This window comes from Ornithorhynchus anatinus, chromosome 11 (assembly GCF_004115215.2).
Source record: "Ornithorhynchus anatinus isolate Pmale09 chromosome 11, mOrnAna1.pri.v4, whole genome shotgun sequence".
Classification (NCBI taxonomy): domain Eukaryota; kingdom Metazoa; phylum Chordata; class Mammalia; order Monotremata; family Ornithorhynchidae; genus Ornithorhynchus; species Ornithorhynchus anatinus.
In genome coordinates this window covers 5,913,170-5,933,918 of record NC_041738.1, presented here as the reverse complement: position 1 = coordinate 5,933,918, position 20,749 = coordinate 5,913,170, and the positions used below count along the sequence as shown (strand labels likewise).

The window sequence follows — 20,749 nt, the reverse complement described above, 5'->3', positions numbered from 1 at the left end:
GAAAACCTCCTGGGTAGTAACTCTTCCAGTAAAATTCCCAAACATCCAATCCTGAACTGTCCCCAACCTCTGCCCCAGTAATAGCTTCTCCTCAGAGTCAAATCACAAAAGAGCCTGTCACTGAAACTTCTGACCAAAGCCACTGAAATTCTCCATCATAGATTTTTCCTCTCCTGCTGCAGGAGGTAGCTCCTTCTGGGGACTGTCAACAAAAACACTGGGAAAGGGGATTTTGAGATCGGCCAAATCCGTCTCTCTCCTACTCCCCTTCCCAGATGGGAACGCAGATGCTCCGAGAAGTTGGGATAAGTGCGATCGGATTCCCCCGGCTCTCCATGAAGACTCCTGGGCTGCAATGACTCAGTTGCGCATTCTCACCGGACACCCAGCTTGGCTTCTCCAATCAGGGGTCAGTCAGCCAATCGGTCCTATTTATCGAGTGCTTACTGTGTGCAGAGCACTGTAATAAGTACTTGGGAGAGTATAATGGAATATAACAGACATATTCCTTCCCAGAAAGAGCTTACCATCTGGACCATAAGCCTCATCCCCATCCTTCCCGTTACTGAAAAATGTGCTTCTCATGAGAGGAGAAGGGAGGCTGGTTTAGGGGCAAGAGGGGGAAGTGTGTGTGTGTCGGGAGGTAGAGGAAGGCCACACCTCAGCAGACACCCTATAGCTTTGCTTAAGAGAAGATTCTTCTGCCTTAAGGTGACTAGATTTCTGATCACTTTAGATGGGATGAAGGAGGTGGCTTAAACAAAATTGGGGCCAGAGGGAAAGAAAAGAGAGGGGATGGAGCAGGGGAAGGGGGAAAGAAGAAGAAGGGGTAAAAGGAAAAGGGGCAGAGGGGAATAAAATAGAAGGAGGAGAGAGGGAGAAAAGTTCTCCCCGAGGTAGATGACCACTGGAACGGAAGTAGCCATGGCATCTGAGTGAGCCAGCTTGAGCCGACTGACCCGAGGCCGTCGCTGCTTCTGAGTGGCAAAGAGGCTCTGCTCCGAATCCTTCACCCTCAGCTTCCTCATTCTCCTCCTTTCTTCCTTCTCTCTGTTCCTCCCTTCCTACTACTCTTTCCTTCTCTTTTCCATTTCCTCCTCTTGTTCCCCTACTTAAGGAAAGAGATTCACATTATTAATAATAATAATAATAATAATGGTATTTGTTAAGAGCTTACTATGTGCCAAGCACTGTTCTAAGCACTGGGATAGATACAAGGTGATCAGGCTGTCCCACTTGGAGCTCACAGTCAACCTCCATTTTACAGATGAGGTAACTGAGGCACAGAGAAGTGAAGTGACTTGCCCAAAGTCACACAGCTGACAAGTGGTGGAGTTCGGATTAGAACCCACGACCTCTGACTCCCAAGCCAGGCTCTTTCCACTGAGCCCAACTGCTTCTATTCATGTTGTGCATCTCAGCCAACCATGTTTTTTCAAGGGTCTAGTCAGTCGGTCGCATCTGTCGGGTGCCTACTGTGTGCAAAGCACCGTACTAAGTGCTTGGAAGAGTACAATGTAAAAATATAACAGACACAGTCCCTGCCCACAGTGAGCTTACAGTCTAGAGTGGGGGAGACAGACATCAATATAAATACATTACAGATATATACATTAGTGCTGTGGCGCTGGGAGCGGGGGATAAATAAAGGGAGCAAGTCAGGGTGATGCAGAAGGGAGTGGGAGAAGAGGAAAGGAGGGTTTGGTTAGGGAAGGTCTCTTGGAGGAGATGGGCCTTTAATAAGGCTTTGAAGGTGGGTAGAGTAACTGCTGGATATGAAGAAGGAGGGTGTTCCAGGACAGGGCAGGGCACCGGTGAGAGGTTGGTGGTGAGATAGACGAGATCGAGGTACAGCGAGAAGGCCAGCATTAGAGGTCTAGCACCCTGAATGGAATCGCTGGTTCAGACCCTCAAATTCCAGACCATTCTGAAAATACCGGCACATCTGGTCACCTTAATCTCTTCTTTCCTCAAAGGGGTCCTTTCTGGTGAAGTCCCAGTGATGGGAGGTGGGAGGCGGGGGGTGGGGAAGTGGGGATGGACACAGTGCTCCCCGTATTTTGGGGACCGAGGGGTTGTCTTCGTTTCTGCTCAACAGGAACTTCCTTTGACTCCCTTTCCATGACTTCATTTTGTGTTTCAAAACAACATTCCTTTCCCAACAAGCAATAGGAACCCGGGAGAGGAGGAACCCTCCACAAAAAACCTCTAAAGCCTCTCGTTAACAATATTCTGGGCCATGTCATCCTTTTTCTTTCAAATGTTTCCATGTACAATCATATGTTAACTCTGCATGAACCTGGGGGTGGGGGGTGGGAGGGAGGGCCCTCTTTGCCCTGAATCTCGATGCTGTCAGAGGAAAAACAGGTAGGGAAAAGTGCTTTCCCTTTGCACAAGGACCTGGTGGTTCACCAGAAAGTCATATCCCTCGAAAACGCTGAGTGACTGCAGCCACTATGGTTTCTGTCAACATTTATCAACTTTTCAAAGCCTTAGTGAAGGCACATCTCCTCCGAGAGGTCTTCCCAGACTAAGCCCCACTTTTCCCCATCTCCCACTCCCTTCCACCTCACCCTGACTCACCCTCTTTGCTCTTCCCCCCTCTCCCCACCCCACAGCACTTACATATATATCTGTCATTTTCTTGGAAAGAGCACGGGCTTGGGAGTCAGAGGTCATGAGTTCGAATCCCGGCTCTGCCGCTTGTCAGCTGTGTGACTGTGGGCGAGTCACTTAACTTCTCTGGGCCTCAGTTCCCTCATCTGTAAAATGGGGATTAACCGTGAGCCTCACGTGGGACAACCTGATGACCCTGTATCTACCCCAGCGCTTAGAACAGTGCTCGGCACATAGTAAGCGCTTAACAGATACCAACATTATTATATATCGATGTCTGTTTACTTGTCTTGATGCCTGTTCCCCCCCCACACTAGACTGTGAGCTCACTGTGGGCAGGAATTGTCTCGCTTTATTGCTGTATCATACTTTCCCAAGTGCTTAGTACAGTGCTCTGCACACAGTGAGTGCTCGCTAAATACGATTGAATAAATGAATGAACTTGGGGTGGGTGGAGGGAGAAGAGCCACAGAATTCCACCTGCAATCGGAAGGGACGATCTAATGACGGGAGCAGTAAGCTGGGACTCTAAACAAAACCCTTCGGTTATTCTAAACTGAGCAGAGCAAACGTTTTCTCTCTCTAGGCACCAGAAACCTAGTTGAATTGCAAAATGAACTTCCAAGGACCTCAAGTTCCCTCAGACAACCCAATCTGAAGACAAGGAAGAGGACCCTACTAGGTGCTGAGTGATACTGAGCAAACGTGACCCACCTGACCACCCGTTGCCCTCAGAAAGACATCGCAAACAGGACTGAGGGTTCATGAGTTCGAGTCCTGTCTCCGGTGGTAGCTCATTTTAGTTCTCTTGGTCTTGATCACCTTAACTGCAATTCCTGGAATCTGACACAAAAGGAATCGGGTGCCGTTCTAAGCCCTGGGGCAAGAGAAGCAGGGTGGCCTAGTGGAAAGGGCCCGGGCGTCGGAGGACCTGGGTTCTAATCCTGGCTCTTTCACCTGCCTGCTGTGTAATCTAGGGCGAGTCACTTCACTTCTCCATTTTCCCATCTGTAAAATGGGGATGCAATACCTGTTCTCTCTCCTCCTTAGACTGTGAGGTCCACGTGGGGCAGGGATTGAGTCCAACCAGCTTCTCTTAAATCTACTCCCGTGCTTAGTAGAGTGCCTGGCACATACTAAGCGCTGAACAAGTACCATCACAAAGAAACCTGATTAGCTTGTATCTACCTCAGGGCTTAGTACAGTGTCCGGCACAAAGTAAGAGCTCAATAAATACCATTACAAACAAACAAAGCTGATTAGCTTGTATCTACTCCAGGGCTCAACATTCATTCAATCGTATCTATTGCTTTCTGTGGGCAGAGCACTGTACTAAGCGCTTGGGAGAGCACAAGATAACGGTAAGCGGATGCATTTCCCATCCACAACGAGCTTACAGTTTGGAGAACAGTGCCTGGCACAGAGTAAGCGCTAGACAAATGCCATAAAAAATGAGGACGGCCGTGGAATCCCGTATCAAAACGAAATCACTCGCCACAGGCCTCAGTGGCTAAAACAGATCTCCAGATCCCCTCATTTCTCATGACAGCCTCATCTCCTGGCCCCAGAGTTCCTCCCCCACCCAAGAGCTAAGTGCCGGATCTCTGTCAGGCTCTGAGTGGACCCTGGGAGCAAAGGGGACCCTCGGCTTCCACCGAAGAGGACTTGGTATCGCTCTCCCGAGAACAGAAGGGGGCAGCTCTTCTCCACAACTCGGGAGGAGAGAGAAAAAACTGAAATCTGGGTGGCTTCTCCTGCCTCTGCCAAACTCTCCATGGGGCAGTGGAACCACGCAGCAGTTCATGTGGAGTTAGTTATCAGAACTGAGTCAGTAATCCCTTTGACAACAAAGAAGAAATCCACCTAACTTAGGACCAACAGCCAGCAATTAACTCAGAGCAGCTAAGGGTTCACACACCCGTTGGGCTGATCTTGTAAATTGACAACAACGAGAAATGCTTGATTGGAAAATAATTTTGACATTGCAAACGGAGGCGCGTTTCGTGAAATTCGTGATGAGAGATTTCCATCTGGAAACAGAGGTTTCTAAGAGGGTCGGGAAGGCTTTCCAGAAATGAAGAGAAATGAATCCTGGAGGGTCCGGGTCTCAGGGAAGGCAGAGAAGTCCACCAGGATTCAGCGGTCCCAAGTAACCCGTGTTCTCCTCCTGTACAGGAAGAGATGCTGATGCTACTTTGGAGGGGGATATATGTCCAAAGATGAAACCCAAAGATGAACCCAATCATTCTTAAACTAAGCAACTGGGAAGAAAAAGGAAATCATTCTATCTGTCCACAATGAACTGCCACCTAGAAGCCCACCTGACGGACAATCCCTCTCCCCACCTTTAAAGCCTTTTTAATAATGTTGGTATTTGTTAAGCACTTACTATGTGCCGAGCACCGTTCTAAGCGCTGGGGTAGACACAGGGGAATCAGGTTGTCCCACGTGGGGCTCACAGTCTTAATCCCCATTTTACAGATGAGGGAACTGAGGCACCGAGAAGTTAAGTGACTTGCCCAAAGTCACACAGCTGGCAAGTGGCAGAGCTGGGGTTCGAACCCATGACCTCTGACTCCAGAGACCGTGCCCTTTCCAGTGAGCCACGCTGCTTCTCTACATCTCCTCCGAGAGGCCTTCCCAGACTACGCCCCCCTTCCCTCTTGTCCCACTCCTTTCTGCGTCACCCTTGAACTTGGATTTGTCCCCTTTATTTACCCCACCCTCAGCCCCACAGCACTTGTGGGCATACCTGTAACTTATTGACTTATATTAACGTCTGTCTCCCCCTCTTGTGGGCAGGGATCTTGCCTGCCAACTCTGTTATATTGTATTCTCCCAAGCACTTAGAGAAGCAGCGTGGCTTAGTGGATAGAGCACAGGACTGCGAGTCAGTAGATCCTGGGTTCTAATTCCAGGTCCACCGCTTGTCTGCTGTGACCTTAGGCAAGTCATTTAACTTCTCTGTGCCCCGGTTACCTCACCTGCAAAATGGAGATTAACACTCTACGTGGGACACGGACTGTGCCCAACCTGATTTGCTTGTATCTACTCCAGCATTTAGTACAGTGCCTGGCACAAAGCAAGTGCTTTACAAATACCACAGTTATTATTACTATCATCTGTAAGGATATTACTTTGCATTGGAATCATGCTGCAGTCGCCTTGGGCATAAATAGGGTCTGCAAATAAAAAAAAATGAAAAAAATCCTCTGCGGGTACTTTTTTTATGGTATTAAGCACTTACTAAGTGCCAGACACTATATTAAGCGCTGGGGTAGAAATGAGTTAGTCTGATTGGACACAGTCCCTTTCCTAACTGGGGCTCACAGTATTTAATCCCCATTTTACGGATGAGGGGACTGAGGCATGGAGAAGTGAAGTGACTTGCCCAGGGTCACGTACTTCACAAAGTGCTGCACTCTGTCCAACTACGCTCTCACTGCTCTCTGTGCCCCGGCGGGGCAAAGCCCAGCAGGGAAGAGAGGGTGTGAGTAACACCGAGCAGAGTCACTCTCTTGTCTTAGGCCGTCGAGTCGTTTCTGACCCAAAGAGACATTACGGACACATCTCAACCAGAACGCCCCGTTCTCCATCTGCAATCATTCTGGTAGTGTCTCCATAGAGTTTTCTTGGTAGAAATACGGAAGCGGTTTACCGCGGTCGCCTTCCGTGCAGTCAACTTGAGTCTCCACCCTCGACCCTCTCCCGTGCCGCTGCTGCCCAGCACGGGTGAGTTTTGACTTGTAGCCGATCGCCTTCCATAGCTAGCCACTGCCCAAGCTAGGAATGGAATGGGAATGCTTCTGCTGGACTCTCCCTCCCATAGCCGAGACTGGTAGAGGACTGGAAACTCTCCAGGTGCGACCCTGAGAGGGGAAGTCACTCTCACTGTAATCAATTCCTCTCAGCGGGTTCTCAGTCCGATGACTTCATCCGCAACGTCACCATCATCATTAATCATGATCATCATCCTCTTTTGAGGGTTTATGTGCTGTTCTGCTGAAGGCAGGGAGGCGGGCCAGAGGATCTCATGAGGTTCGGGAGAATAGAGAATAATGTACCTTGCTCATCTGAAGTTAAACTGCATCTCTCTCATCAACTCCGCGTGATTAAAGGGATGAAAAATGCATCCTTTGAAAAACCGGGGCTGTTTAGTCTGGAGAAGAGACGGCTAAGGGATGAGAACAACCGAGTATATCATTATCATCAATAGCGGCACACAGAGCTTCTCAGTGCAAAGCTTGGGGCTGAGAACTACGGGAGCCGCAAAACAGGTAGAAAGGGACCTGGCCCCTGGCCTTCAAAGCGTTCACAGTCTTAGAGGAAGAATAACTTGGAGAAATTACAGACTTCCAAATTTCAAATGGCCTTCAAAAATGAGAAAAACAAAAATGAACTGGTGTATACAGACTCCCTGCACCCCACAATCTCTCTGGATGATTGCATAAAAACTATTAGCATTTACACTGCTACCTAGTAACCTAAAGGTGCTTCTGCCTGGCTTCTTAGGTCCTTGGGAAGGTGACGGTTTCGACTCCTGTGGAGGTGAGTGGGAGGGGAGGGAGTTTTGAAGAGAAGGAGGGAAAACCCTGGTCATCACCCTATCCCCTTCAGTCTCTAGGATTTTATGATGAGGATGCTGGCCCCTTGTTCTTCAGTTCCCCAGAGAAATGAACAAGAGGAAATGGGTTTAAACATAAAGCAATTAACATGGTACCAGTATGGACAGAGAGGAAAGGACAGATTCCTTCAGACAGACCAAAGACTTCGTGCCTGCTAGAATGAACAGGCGCATATTTGTCCTGGATAGCTTGGGTTTTCACCTGCCTCGAGGCAGGGGGCTGGATCGAATGACCTTTGGAGATACTTCAATCCCAATGTGTCTATGCCTTACGGTATGGGTACAGAGTTTAGGGAAAGAGATCCAGCAACTAATCCCCAACGACAGGGAGACCCCATTCTTCTTTCCCAGGAGTACTCCCTCTCCCCCGAAAGGCAAGGTAGAAAGGATGTTGAGGATAAACCAATGAACACATCTAACATCAAAAAGCTGGACACGGATTAGGTAGGCTCTGGAAGCAGCAGCTTCCTCGTGGGTCCCCTTTCTATTCGATTGGGGCTTTGTGAATATCACTGAAACCGCAAGGGGAATATGCTTGAGCAAGGGCAAGCCACACTGCCCTATACCTGTTGGCATAATGTTCCCGTGTCCATTAAAACCATTGGAGCGTCTGCTCCGTTTCTCACGATCTCTATACCAAAGTTAGTTCAGGGCTTGAACAAGTCTCTTCCGTTCCTTGGCAGGCGCTCCCAGCAATTAAGGGAAGTTTTGGGGACTATTTTCTGACTCTTCTTTAAGATCACCCCGATAAGAGTCAGGGTGCTCCTCTAGTGCTTCCGTGCTGGTTTACCGAATGTTCCTCAGGTGAATCTTAACGGAGCTACGTTGGATTAGGGCAGGGCAAGGCACAGGATCTGGCTACCAGGGCAGGGGGAAACCGCCCAAGGTGCAGAATGCTTTGCAGAGGGAGGCTTGGGACAAATCCAGGAGATGAGGATTGAGGGTGGAAGACATTCTTGGTGGCCCCAAAGGTGCACACCTTTCATGGAGAACCAACATCCGCCAAGAGGAGATGGCGGAGTGCGTATGAGAACGAGGAGCTCAAAGTGGGTGTATAAGACCGAAGATCAGAGACGGTGCAGAGTAGGGGAAGAGATCGGAATGAGAAGGAAGATGATTCTGGCCAAAACCTGAGGGCTTTTGGATGTCCTGGAGGAAGAAGAGGTAAGAGAGAGATTAGTTTGGAGGTCTGCCACAGTGATTCATGCTTCGGGAATAGAGTGTTCAGGACAGAATTTAGAAATGTGGTAGATTCAAACATGACTTAATCCATTTATCCATAATTTATATTGCAGAGAAAGACAAGAACCACAGACTCTCTACTCAATACCCTAGAGAGCTGCTCCTACTTCTAAGACCTACAACTGCTCAGAAGCAGCATAAAGATTAGACGTTAAAGGCATGCAAAATCTCTACTTGGGTTTGACTGAATTCTAAAAACAAACAAACACGGGGCTTTTTAAAAAGTCAATTAACATGGAAGAGAAACGTTTTTTCTTTCTGTTGTTAAACTTTCTCCCTTACAGTTTTGTTTCCTCTTAGGATTGCGGTGAGTCATTGGAGGTTGTTTATGTCCCTGTACGAGGGAACAGAAAGCAACATTTGCTCCCATTCATGGACCTAATTAGGCATGTTGCCCTATCTCTAATAAATCATGTGTTTAGTTTTTCTTTGTTAAGGCCCCCAGAGGCCTTCAGGCATGAGTGAGTTATTAAAATGTACTCTCATAGTTAGGGTTGAATTATCATACTGATATTGTCAATCGCGTGATAGTTTTACATCGCGCGAGCTTTGCCTGGTCGTCTCCGTACGACCAAGATTACATTTTTATTCTGATATTCGTTCGCCGACATGATTCACGTTTTGCTGTCTAATGCATAAGGAAATCATTCAGAATTCCAACCGAGTGCCAGTTTGACTAAAAAAAAGTTACTTTCCAAATCCACAAAAATGTTAAGCGGATTCTTGTCAGAACATGTGTAAGAACTGGTTTTCATTGTCACAGTTCTTGATGTCGAATTACTAAAATAATTTATGTTTTGTTGTGGTAACATGGGTGTGTGTCTGTGTGTGTGTGTGCACGCGCGCATGTCATGTGACCACATTTTAGACCACACTTTCTTCATAACACTCAGAAACTGGTCATGTTTTGTGGCGGCCAATGGATAGCAGGAATAGCAGACTTTCAAAGTGGGTCTTCCTTTATTGGACTAAACTTATTCCTTATTTCTAAAAAAAAAAGAATATAAGCTAAGCAGTAGTAAACCATGACAATTTAGAAAATGTGTGACTACTGAGAGTTTAGCGAAAAGTTCCCTTCACAAACCACACTGTTAACCATAAACACGATCTTTGTCAACTGCTTCTCCGACAGTTTCTGGAAAACTCGAGGCCTCAATTCAGTAAAGCCACGCGCCTTGATCGTCCCTTTCTGGCAGATGGGAAATCTGCCTCAAGTCTGGACTATGAGTGGAACCTAGCTCCCCGTGATAAATCTTTTCAAGAAATTATCTTTCAAAAAGAGGCCGAAGCAGATTGCCGAGGTCAGTGGGGTGTCAACAGAACGCTAGACATGATCTCTCTTACCCCTAAATGAGCTCAGTAGCCGTTTATTTTGCTCTCCAGATGAATGTTTAACGAATTTACAGGTTTGAAGGTGAGCGCTTCGGCTGCAGATATGAAAGTGAGAGGAAGGCTGTTTTTCTTCTGCCCCGCCCAGCTAGCGTCCCTAGGAAGAAAACAGGTCCGACTAGCCCACAGAAACAGTCTTCTCACCCCCAAAAGTCCAGGATGCTGCTGAGATTCAGAGAGGCGGGCCGCCCGCTTCTCTTGCGTACGAGGAGGATGGAGAGCCTGGGATGCCAAGAATTCAAGCAACAATACAAATCTCCAGGGAGAAGACCACAACGAAATGCCTAAAGAGCCCCCTGGTACCTCAGTGTATAATCTGGCTGCTTTAAATTACTGTGGGGAATAGCAAGGGCTTTAATGACAACATAACTGCACAAAGCCAAACAGAGCTAGCAAGAGGGGCCAAAGGGATGAGCTAAGAGCCAGCCCAAGTGACAACAAACACGTGGCTGTTTACTAGGGTTGGAGTGGTTTTGTCTGCAGATGTTTGCGGCCTCCGAGAGGTTCCCGAGGAATGAGTTGTTGGGCGGATTAGCGGCGTTTTGATGGGAGAGGTGTCACGGAGACTGCAGGCTCTAGGACCGACAGGCTTCGTCGGTCCTGAACAAAATTCGCAGGCTTCTGTGACCGGGGCGGGCACCGCTGCCCTTACAATGGACACCAACAAATGGGTATTGGGCTGAGGTCATTCAAAGCCCGCCGAAGATGAAGCGCCTCCGTTGAAGGCATTAGAGCCCAGATGGTCCGAACCATCCGCAGATATTCATACTTGCATTTTTGCATTATGGCTGCTTTTTTTTGGCTGTTGAACTGTAATGAATTGTCTCATAATCTATTCCATCTTCTTGCCATTAGCAGGCTTTGAATGTTCACAAATAGGAGCAAAGAACTCATTTTCCAGAGCTTTAATCACACAAAGAGGGAATGCCTAATTCTCTAAATGAAATGGTCTGTGATCACTGAAGCAGAGATTTAATATATCACGGCAAATTAGGTAGATTTTAATAAATTACTTATCTCTCTGAATACTTTACATATGCTTATGGAAGGACCTAGCCTGTTTGCAAACAGTGAAAACCCACAGCCTATAAAATCCTTTGAAGAAACTGACAAATAAAAAAGTAAATTAAAAAATGAAATGCATTATATCCTAGACCTCTGGAGACAATCCTTTCGCGGCATTGATTCACGGCTCCATTAAAAATATCAATTAAATCCTTCAGTGAGATTGGTTAAAAGCTAGAAAATTAACTTTCTGAGCTGCTTTTCTAGCTCTGGTTATTCTGCTACAACTGAGCATTGTACATGCCTGATGTAAATTTAAAGAGTGATAAAAAGATACTCGCCTGTCCCTTCAGTTCAAACTAAGACTATCAGAGTCTGATCCTTTCTTATTTTCTTTTGGGGCTAGAAGCACAACTTTCAAAATATAAATCTCTTTCACATTCCGAAAATGCTTTGCTCTACCCCACATCACTGCAACAAATATCTGACGATAACATTAGCAAGAGGACTAAAGCAATTTTTTTTTCCCCAAAACAAGCTTGCAGTAATTTAATAAGCCTTGTGCCTAGTCTCATTCTTTATATTTAATTGATAGAAACTGCATGCATCAAAGAAAATGCATACAGCGCTTTAATGTGCGTAAAATGGATATTAGCATTTTAAAGAGGAAGATTAACACATTAATCCAAGTAATTTTCATATATTGCTTCTAATAAAATCTTCACAGTATAAAACTCCTAATGAGGCTAATCACAGGCATTCCATTTAGAGGAGTGATTAGGGATCACATAAAAGTATTTTTCCCCCACCAAGTTTTCTAAAGGCCCTGGCTTTTTTTCCCGATTTTACATAAAAATCCGATGGCTTCTCTACTTCCGATCTGCGTCGGAAAAAATGCTAGAAATGCAAAGAAGGCGTCTTGTGCCCTCATGTAGGTTTGAATTATTGAGGAGCCACTGGCCGCTGTGGAGAATCAGAGGCCCCGGGGGAGGGAAGCAGCCAGGGGAGCGGACGAGTAGAAAAATAAACAAATTGAAAAATATACAAAACTTTACAAGGGCAATCCCGAGGCCCTTTTCACATAAATTAGACATTGCTCTACTGGAGTAATTACAGACGGTCTCGTCCCAGGGCCATCGTCTGAGAGTTTTCTCGGGAGAAGACCAGGCTGTAAGAACAGTTTCCTTCTAGGCCCTCTCAGTTGTCTTGGAATTCCTCGTAGACCGAGCGTAGGGCAGAGAGGGCTTCCACTGTTACCCTGAGCTTCCCGATAACTTCACCGTCATCCTGGGCATCAGTAACTAGAGAGAAAAAAACACAAACAAAAACAGCAGAAAAATGAACCGGGGTTGCAACAGGTTAATCGACTGTGTGTTCAGCCAGGGATTTTTCCTGCAGAAAGGACTCTTGGTTCTAAATTCCCATCAGGTCCCCTAGATTGTCCATTTCATCTCAAATTGGGTTTCGGTGATTTTCAAACTAAGCGTCTGGTGAAATCAGCCTTTGTGAAATCAGCATCGTCAATGGTCTTTACCGGGTATCAGCTCTGGGCTGCGTGCTGCTCTTTAGTCTTGCAAAGAAAGAAAAACATAGGGTTCTCGGACTCTGAGACCGTACAATTAAAAAGGGAGTGAGTGAAGACATGGCAGAAACAGAAATGGAGACAGAGGAGAGAGAAGAGGAGACAGAAATGGTGACACAGACACACAAGGGCCAAGTATGTAAATCGCAAGGGAAAAAATAACTGAAATCTACATCCGTGGATTTCACTGACAAACTCCTGTGCCGGTCCATGGCTAAAGAGGTGAGCTGAAGGAGAAGCTTGGGGAAACTAATCTAATTTCCTAATATAATATGTCTGTCTCCCCTGTCTAGACTGTAAGCTCATTGTGGGCAGGGAATGTGTACGCTTATTGTTATACTTTACTCTTCCAAGTGCTTAGTACAGTGCGTTGCCCACAGTGAGCGTTCAATAAATAGGAATGAATGAGTGAATATCGCCTTTTTTGATAGTCCCTTCAGCTCAATGATGCTGATGATGCCCCCTCGACTCCACAGCTCCTAGCCAAGAAAAGAGATGGGTCTTTGATTAACTCCTGACACACAAAGAACTAGAGGCCTACATTTATAGGAAATAACTCAATCCTCTCCCCCGGTTCAAGCAGGTTCTCCCCTTTCTCCAAACCAGGCCTCCATTGTCCTTTTTCTTGTATCCCAAAGATGAAGGCAGCAGACTCCCCGTTACCTCAATAGGGATGGTGTGCAGATAATAATTACGGTGCTTGTTAAGCGCTTACTATGAGACAAGCACTCTTCTAAGTGTTGGGGGCAGATACAAGTTAGTCAGGTTGGATAAAATGAGATCACTGATGTGGAAGTTCCTTTGGAAAAATAGAGTGCCATAGAATGTAAGATATTAAGATACTAATTAATTAAGGTAGTATTACATCTCCCCTCTCCAGTCCATACTTCACTTTGATTTTCCTAAGACATCATTCTCTTCACATCTCCCCACTCCCTCAAATCTTTCAGTGGCTGTCCATTTTTCTTCACCTAAAGCAGACTCCTGAACATTGGCTTTTTTTTCCTCTAGATTGTGAGCTCACTGTGGGTAGGGGATATGTCTGTAATACTGTTACAGTGTACTCTCCCAAGCACTTATACAGTGCCCTACACACACTATGTGCTCAATAAATATGACTGACTGATCGATTGGTTTTAAAACAAACAGCTCTCTTTATCCTACTTAGTCTCTCCTTCCACTACACTTTGAGTTCAGTGGTTTCCTTCCCCTCAAACCCATGGGGAACTCCCTCCCCCTTCACATACAATAATGGCAAACCATTGCTCTCCCCAGCTTTAAAGGCCCCTTTTTATGGTATTTGTTAATAATTAACAATTATTTGTTAAGTGCTTACTTGTGCCAGGCACTGTGTACTAAGTGCTGGGGTAGACACAAGCTAAGCAGGTTGGACACAGTCCATGTCCCGCATAGGGAATCACAGAATTCCTGTTTTACAGATGAGGTTACGGAGGCCCAGAGAAGTGAAGTGACTTGTCCAAGGTCAAACAGCAGGCAAGTGGCAGAACCGGAATCAGAACCCAGGTCCTTCTGACTCAGAGGCCTGTGCTCTGTTAGGCAAATCACATCTCCTCCAGAAAGCCTTCCCTGGAAACCTCCCCCACATTATTCCTCCCACAACTCCGCTTCAGCCCTTCCCCTTTGCCGAAGCACTCGGGCACTCAGACCAACTTCTTTGCCCTTCTGAACATACCTTTGCATTTCGTTGCTCAATATACTCACCTGCTTCCTTCTCCCTGTAATTTAAGTTTCTGTCTCATCTGCTACACTGCAAACTCCTTGTGCTCTCCCAAGTGCTCAGTACAGTGCTTGTACTCTGTAAGTGCCCCCCAGATCATAATCACCACTGTAGAATTAGTTAAGCGCTTACTACGTGCAAAGCACGGTTCTAAACTCTAGGGTAGTTGACACAAGACGTCACGTCAGACCCAGTCCCTGTCCCGTAAAGGGCTTCCTGTCCTAAATATATACCAACTATTAAGTCGATAAATACTGTTGGATGATTTTCCCGATGAATTAACCAACAGTATTTGTCAATTTAGTAGATGGCCTTTATTTAGGCATTTTATTTTTCAATTCCTTCTTCTTTACTGTAGTCCTTCACTCTTAGCTTAATGTTTTAATTTTTTTTTAACCTAATCAGGGTGGACAGTCTGTGAGGACTGGTTGTAAAAATCCTAGTTCCAGCAGACTGCACCCTTATTTCCTCACAGAACATTTATTTCTGGTCTATGCATTCTTAGCACAACTCTACATTTTGGATTTTTAGGGCCTTTTTTCTTTCCCCACTGTGTTTCGCAGTTGATGTTGCAAGTGAAACATGCCAATTAACTGTCAAACCCACACATCTGAAATGGAATTAGAAAAATGTGAGCCCTAAAAACAAAAAAAAAGGGCTCCAATCACTCAGCTCGATCCTGACCTCTGAACATCTGCCTAGGAACAACTCACCCCCAGGGTAAGTTGTATTCTGGACCAACCATGTACATTTTTGCCTGGATGCCCCGGCCAAGTTGGCAAGTGAAGTCAGGAATCAAACCCACTGCTCCCGAAGAGCTCTGGGCCTGTTTCGACTGAGATTTTTAAACGACATTTTTATTCGCAACAAGCAGTTACATCCACATAACCCACAGAAAAGTAGAGGGGGAGTAAAAAAAAAAAATCAAATTGTTACACACTGATCCTGGCAATGAAAAACTGAAGGGAGTGTGTTCTGAAAGGCCTCCTGCTTGTCCCCTTAATCCGAATGGCCCCGGAGGGAAAACTGGCTGCCTGGTGCCTCAGCGCCTAGTCGGCATGACTGGATCACTAACACAAATGAACGAGGTCTCCTACGGGGCCCCTTTAATAACTCCGTCCAGTGTACACTGCTTAAGTATCTTAGCTGGAAATAAGGCTTGACAGTTCAAGGGTTCCGGAAAATTGACTGTTTAGAGAAACCAGAAGAGAAATCCTGCTGTTTCGATTTTTTTTTTCCAAGTCACAGACTGAGAAATAGAGTAACTCCTTTTGAGCCCCGGCAACTAATTCTTTCGGGGATTTTTTTTGTTTTTTACCCCCTTTTCTCTGCATCTTTACAGAGAGGGAGGATAATTTCAGAATGGGTCTGAGTGTCCGCCCAAACTCGTAACTCGTATTACTGAGAAATAGAGTAACTCCTTTTGACCCCCGGCAACTAATTCTTTCGGGGATTTTTTTTTGTTTTTTACACCCTTTTCTCTGCATCTTTACAGAGAGGGAGGAGAATTTCAGAATGGGTCTGAGTGTCCGCCCAAACTCGTAAAAGGTTCTAGTCAGCAACCTGACTCGACTTTCCCTGTAGCTGGCAGTCAAAGGTTCTAGTCAGAGCTGTAATTTAGCTGTTGTCAAAAAGGCAAGCCAAGCTACGACCCTAAACTTACTGTCAATGTCTTGCTCGATGATGTCTTGTTCTCTCTGAAACATCTCTGGGAGGCTGACGTGCGCAAAGCCGATGTCATTGCATTCCAGATCCTGCTCGTCTTCTGCGGGGTCGCTGACCACGGTGAATCGGACGCTGCGGAGAAGACCAGACAATTATCGCAAAGGGAGAATGGGCGACGGCCTTCCATCATGTCGGAACCGGATCCCACGAAAGATCTGAGTGAGTGAGCAAGCACAAACACTGTCCGGGTATAATTATTCCGCTACCAAAGGACAGGCCGTTTGTTTGGATCAGTTAGCCTGGAGGAATTACCAATTCCAGATGATGAACGTAGCCGCCCAGCCTAGGAAAATGGATTACTGCCCAAATGGGCATTAAATGACCAATAACCCATTTTCCTAGGTTGCGTGTGACGGGTTCGCCGTCTAGAATTTATCTGCATTAACGTCTGTCTCCCCCGCTACACGGCAAGCTCATTGTGGGCAGGGAATGCGTTCGTTTATTGTTGTATCGTACTCTCCCAAGCACTCAGTACTGTGCTTGGCATTCAGTAAGGGATCAATAAATATGATTGGCTGACTGACTAGAACTGGGGAAATCATTTGGTAAATAAGCAGCAAGATCTGGAAATCAATCAATCAATTAATCAATCATATTCATTGAGGGCTTACTGGGTGCTGAGCACTGTACTAAACCCTTGGGAGAGTACACTATAAAAGAGTTGGTAGATACATTCTCCGCCCACCATGAGCTCAGTCTACAGTCGGAGACATTAATATAAATAAATAAATCACGGATAGGTACGTAAGTGCTGTAGGGCTGAGGGAGGGGTGAATAAAGGGAGCTAATCCAAGGGCGAGGGCGACAGAGAAGGGAATGTGCCAATGCGTAAATATATGATTATATTTTCCTGAAAGTGATCAGCTCTATTTTTCAGGCTTTTTAGAGGGTAAACTGAACTTAATCAGGGTTCCGTAGGCTCGGGCTGTTCCACCAAAAATGCCCTAGGACTTTGGCTCCGGGTTAAGCAGCATAACGGACCGCATGTACTCTACCAAATCATTTTCCCTCGGCATCATTCTGTATCATGTTAAATAAATGGTGCGGCTCTGCCCAACAGCTATACATGATGTTTGTATTACTTGAGCAATCTTTAACTTTCAATCATGGCATCCAAGTTTTATTTTACTTTTAAACACATAATTGTAGTGCTCTGCTGGAGCTGATTTGAATTAGTGGCTTGTGTGGAGGCCAAAGACACTTGGATTGACCAAATGACAGGAATTTACAGCTAAGTACTCTTTTGATATGTCTTGGCAGCAACGTTTAGACCATGAATGCTTGTAAACTTTACCACTTGAAATTTTTCAATGAGCGCTATCCAAAATCAGAAACAATCAAGGCCCACTAAATCCGAGTCTCTGAGAAATGATACCTTTAGAAAAATATAAACAAGCCCTTCCCAAACTCCTACAAGCATTAGTAAACACTGCAATGTTTTTCCTCAGCTAATTAACTCACAATAAATATTTAACATTTCATTCCCTTACAAAATGTCTGTTTTTAGCTACCAAGAATTGTTTATTGAAAATAGGAATCCCCCAAGTCAAAACCACAATAAATCTGAGCTCTCAAAAGGACTGTTCTATTAATAGTCAAGCAAAAAACACCGGGAAGATCCAGATCTTCCAATGCCTCGAATGAACAATTTTGGCAGGAACCGTAGTAGCCGAAGCATCGTCTCCTTGATGGAAGAGAAGTTCTGGGACATGGAATTCCCAGTGAAATTTTGGTGAAGCGGATTCCACGGTGAACACCGGGGAACTTGGGACCATCAGTTTCTCTGTCAGAGAAGAAGAGGGTGCGGCAGATGGAACCATCCCCAAACCCATGTGGTTGGGAGGCAGGACAGAGTGCGAGCAACTTGTACGACGCCGTACAAACTAGAGCAATGTAATAATGAGAGCACTAGGGAATGAGGGGCTGAAACAGTCAAAGGCTTCCCCCCGTGCTTATGAGGATTAAGTTAAGGAGAGTTTTGCTCTATCCACAAAACTACCAATAATAATGATAATAATATTGATTGTGGTGTCTGTTAAGCATTTACTTTGCGCCAAGCACACTACTAAGCGCCGGGGTAGATACGACCTAATCAGGTCCCCCTCTAGACTGTAAGCTTGCTGGGGGCAGGAAGTGTGTCTGTTTATGGTTATACTGTACTCTCCCAAGTGCTCAGTACAGGGCTCTGCACACAGTAAGCGCTCAATGAATACTACTGAATGAATGAAAGGTTCCAAATGGGGTTCACAGTCTAAATGGGAGGGAGTCCAGATACTTGTTCCCGTTTTCCAGATGAGGGAACTGAGGAAAGAAGTGAAGTGACTTGGACAAGTCACACAACAGGTAAGTGGCAGAGCTGGGATTAGAACCCCGATCTCCTGACTCCCAGGCCTCTGCTCTTTCAAGGACAAGATCAGAGAGTGGAGGTGAAGCTAAATGGTGAGGCTTGAGGACAGTCTTAGCTGCATCCCCATATGCCTAAACCAGAGAATTGGGTGTTTTTTTTTTTAAAAGGGATTTATGGTTATACGGCCCACAGTTTTAACTGCTGATGTCACAGAGTGCATTTTACAAGTGGAAAGCAGCTCAGTCACTTCACAAATGACAATTATTAAATGAAGGGAATAAAAAGCTTTCCAAACTTCACTGACTGGGAAGCCAAATGCAGGAATGCAGCCTTTGAGTCTTAGAGGCTGTCTAGCCAGTACTTCTCTCTCAGTGGAGTCATCTGAGATCATGTAACGTTAAGGTTCAGGCTCAAGGGGTCCTGAGATGCAGAATGGCCTAGTGGATAGAGCACGGGCCTGGGATTCAGAAGGACCTGGGTTCTAATCCCGGCTCCGCCACTTGTCTGCCTTTTGACCCTGGAAAAGTCACTTCACTTCTATGTGCCTCGGTTACCTCAGCTGTAAAATGGTGATTCAGACTTTGAGCCCCATGTGGGACATGGACTTAGTCCAACCTGATTATACCCTAGCACATAATACAGTGCCTGGCACAGAGTTAGCACTTATCAGATACCATTAAAAAAATGTTAAGCTAACAATGAAGCACTGCAATAAAGAAGAAAGAACTGAAAACGAAAATGCCTACAAAAGAGGAACTTATTGTTAATTTGAAATATTAATGCTATCGGGAAACCATGAGGCACTGTTTCAAGGGAGGGGGTAGGTATTTATTTAGACTTCTAACCTTTTTCATAATAATGATGGTATTTGTTAAGTGCTTACTATGTATCAAGCACTGTTTTAAGTACTGGGGTAAATACCAGGTAATCATTCATTCAATCGATAGTATTTATTGAGCGCTTACTGTGTGCGGAGCACTGTACTAAGCGCTTGGAAGGTACAATACAGCAACACAGCGAGACAATCGGACACGGTCCCTGTCCCCCATGGGGCTCAAAGCCTTAATCCCCATTTTAAATACGAGGTAACGGGCACAGAGAAGTGACGTGACTTGTCCAAGGTCAGGCAGCCGACAAGTGGCAGAGGGGGAATTAGAACCCCGGTCCTTCTGATTCCCAGGCCCATGCTCTATCCACTAGGCCATGCTGCTTCCTTCTTTTAGGCTGCAATCACCTACTGTCCTTATGATACAAAGGGAAAAACTGCCTCTCCAGCAGTGAGTTTTTATTTCCTGGTTGATTACGTGTTAAGTGGTCTGCTTCCAATGCCGATTTTATAAGAAACTCTGCCATTAAAGCAATTACATTCATAAAAGCCTTAAACAAATACCCAACTTCCTATGCCCACAAGTAGAACTGAAGGAAAAAAGGCATATGTTACCTTCTAATGCACAGTCCCCAAATTCCCGGTCCAATACATAACTACTTTCTTTCAACTGTTTCCTTGTAAGTAGAGAATTGGAAAGGACAGGAAGGGACAGCGTACAATGCATTACTTCCAGTAGCGCTTCTGCGTTTAGGAGATTTGGCAGCGTCTCACAACTCTGGCTTTGGAACTTGTTATCAAATGCTCTGGTTATGTAAAAATGTATGAAAGCACCGATGTCGGGATAAACTAATCCTCCTAGACTATGTGGGGCTTTAAAGAATGTTGGAGTTCAAAAAGGTCAAAACGCTAATTATCATAACTGGATTTCAATAGTATTCAAATGTAAACTTACACCAATTTCATTATTCAAGAAATACTATTGGGGAGGTGGGCAGGACAGAAACAGACCCAATAGTGTCTTCCAGGGGTCTGTGAGGAGCTGGTTTACACTGGTGGAGACCGTAAGAGGATCAACGGCAGAGAACAGAGTGCCAATGGAGTTTTAATTAAAACATATTTTCCTACTCTGGTGCAAACTAATGGATCTTCTTGGGCAGGCATGCCTTTTTTTTTCTTTTAGAAGCAAGGAGGGTGATCCTCTCTCTAACTGAAGTCCATTCAAAACCCCAGAGGGCAGGTAAGACTTCATGTGTAGTTTTTAATGGCTTTTTTTCTGGAAATTGTAGCTCAGGCAATTAAGGCCAAGGGAATGCTCACAGCAGGACAGATTCCGAATCTGCCACTGGAACCACTAAGCTCGGCACAGAGTAAATGCTCGACCAACACCGCAATCATATCATAAAATTTTAGATGATCTGACCATACAGCATCAGTGGGAGCTGGTAACTAAGATGACATGAAGCGGGGAGAAAGCCCTAAGGCCTCTCCATAACTGAACTTCTTCCAATTTGCTTCTCTAGGAGATGGCACCACCTTCAAGGAAAACTTAATTCTACAGAAGTGAAGAGTAGTACACACTGGTCTCAAGTGAAGAAAGCAATACACATCCATAAGAGATAGGTATTTAAAGCTTCATTTTCTCCTCTTCTCCT

At 45.5% G+C, this 20,749-nt stretch overlaps 1 protein-coding gene and 1 non-coding gene across 3 annotated transcripts in view; both read right to left on the bottom strand.

The window, feature by feature from the left end:
- Positions 1 to 6,358: 6,358 nt before the first annotated feature.
- Positions 6,359 to 6,495, bottom strand: LOC114815347. The gene has a single exon (XR_003763110.1). It is a non-coding gene; the product is annotated as a small nucleolar RNA SNORA7 (small nucleolar RNA).
- Positions 6,496 to 9,818: 3,323 nt separating this feature from the next.
- The window catches only part of RPGRIP1L (RPGRIP1 like), a 98,031-nt gene continuing 87,100 nt past the window's right edge, over positions 9,819 to 20,749 (bottom strand). For both annotated transcript variants that reach the window (XM_001513127.5, XM_029075989.2), the window contains 2 exons: positions 15,860 to 15,993; positions 9,819 to 12,177 (listed from right to left, as the gene is read on the bottom strand). In XM_001513127.5, coding sequence (XP_001513177.3) covers positions 12,074 to 12,177; positions 15,860 to 15,993 — 238 coding nt within the window. In that variant the 3' untranslated portion in view covers positions 9,819 to 12,073. The remainder of the gene's footprint in view (positions 12,178 to 15,859; positions 15,994 to 20,749) is intronic.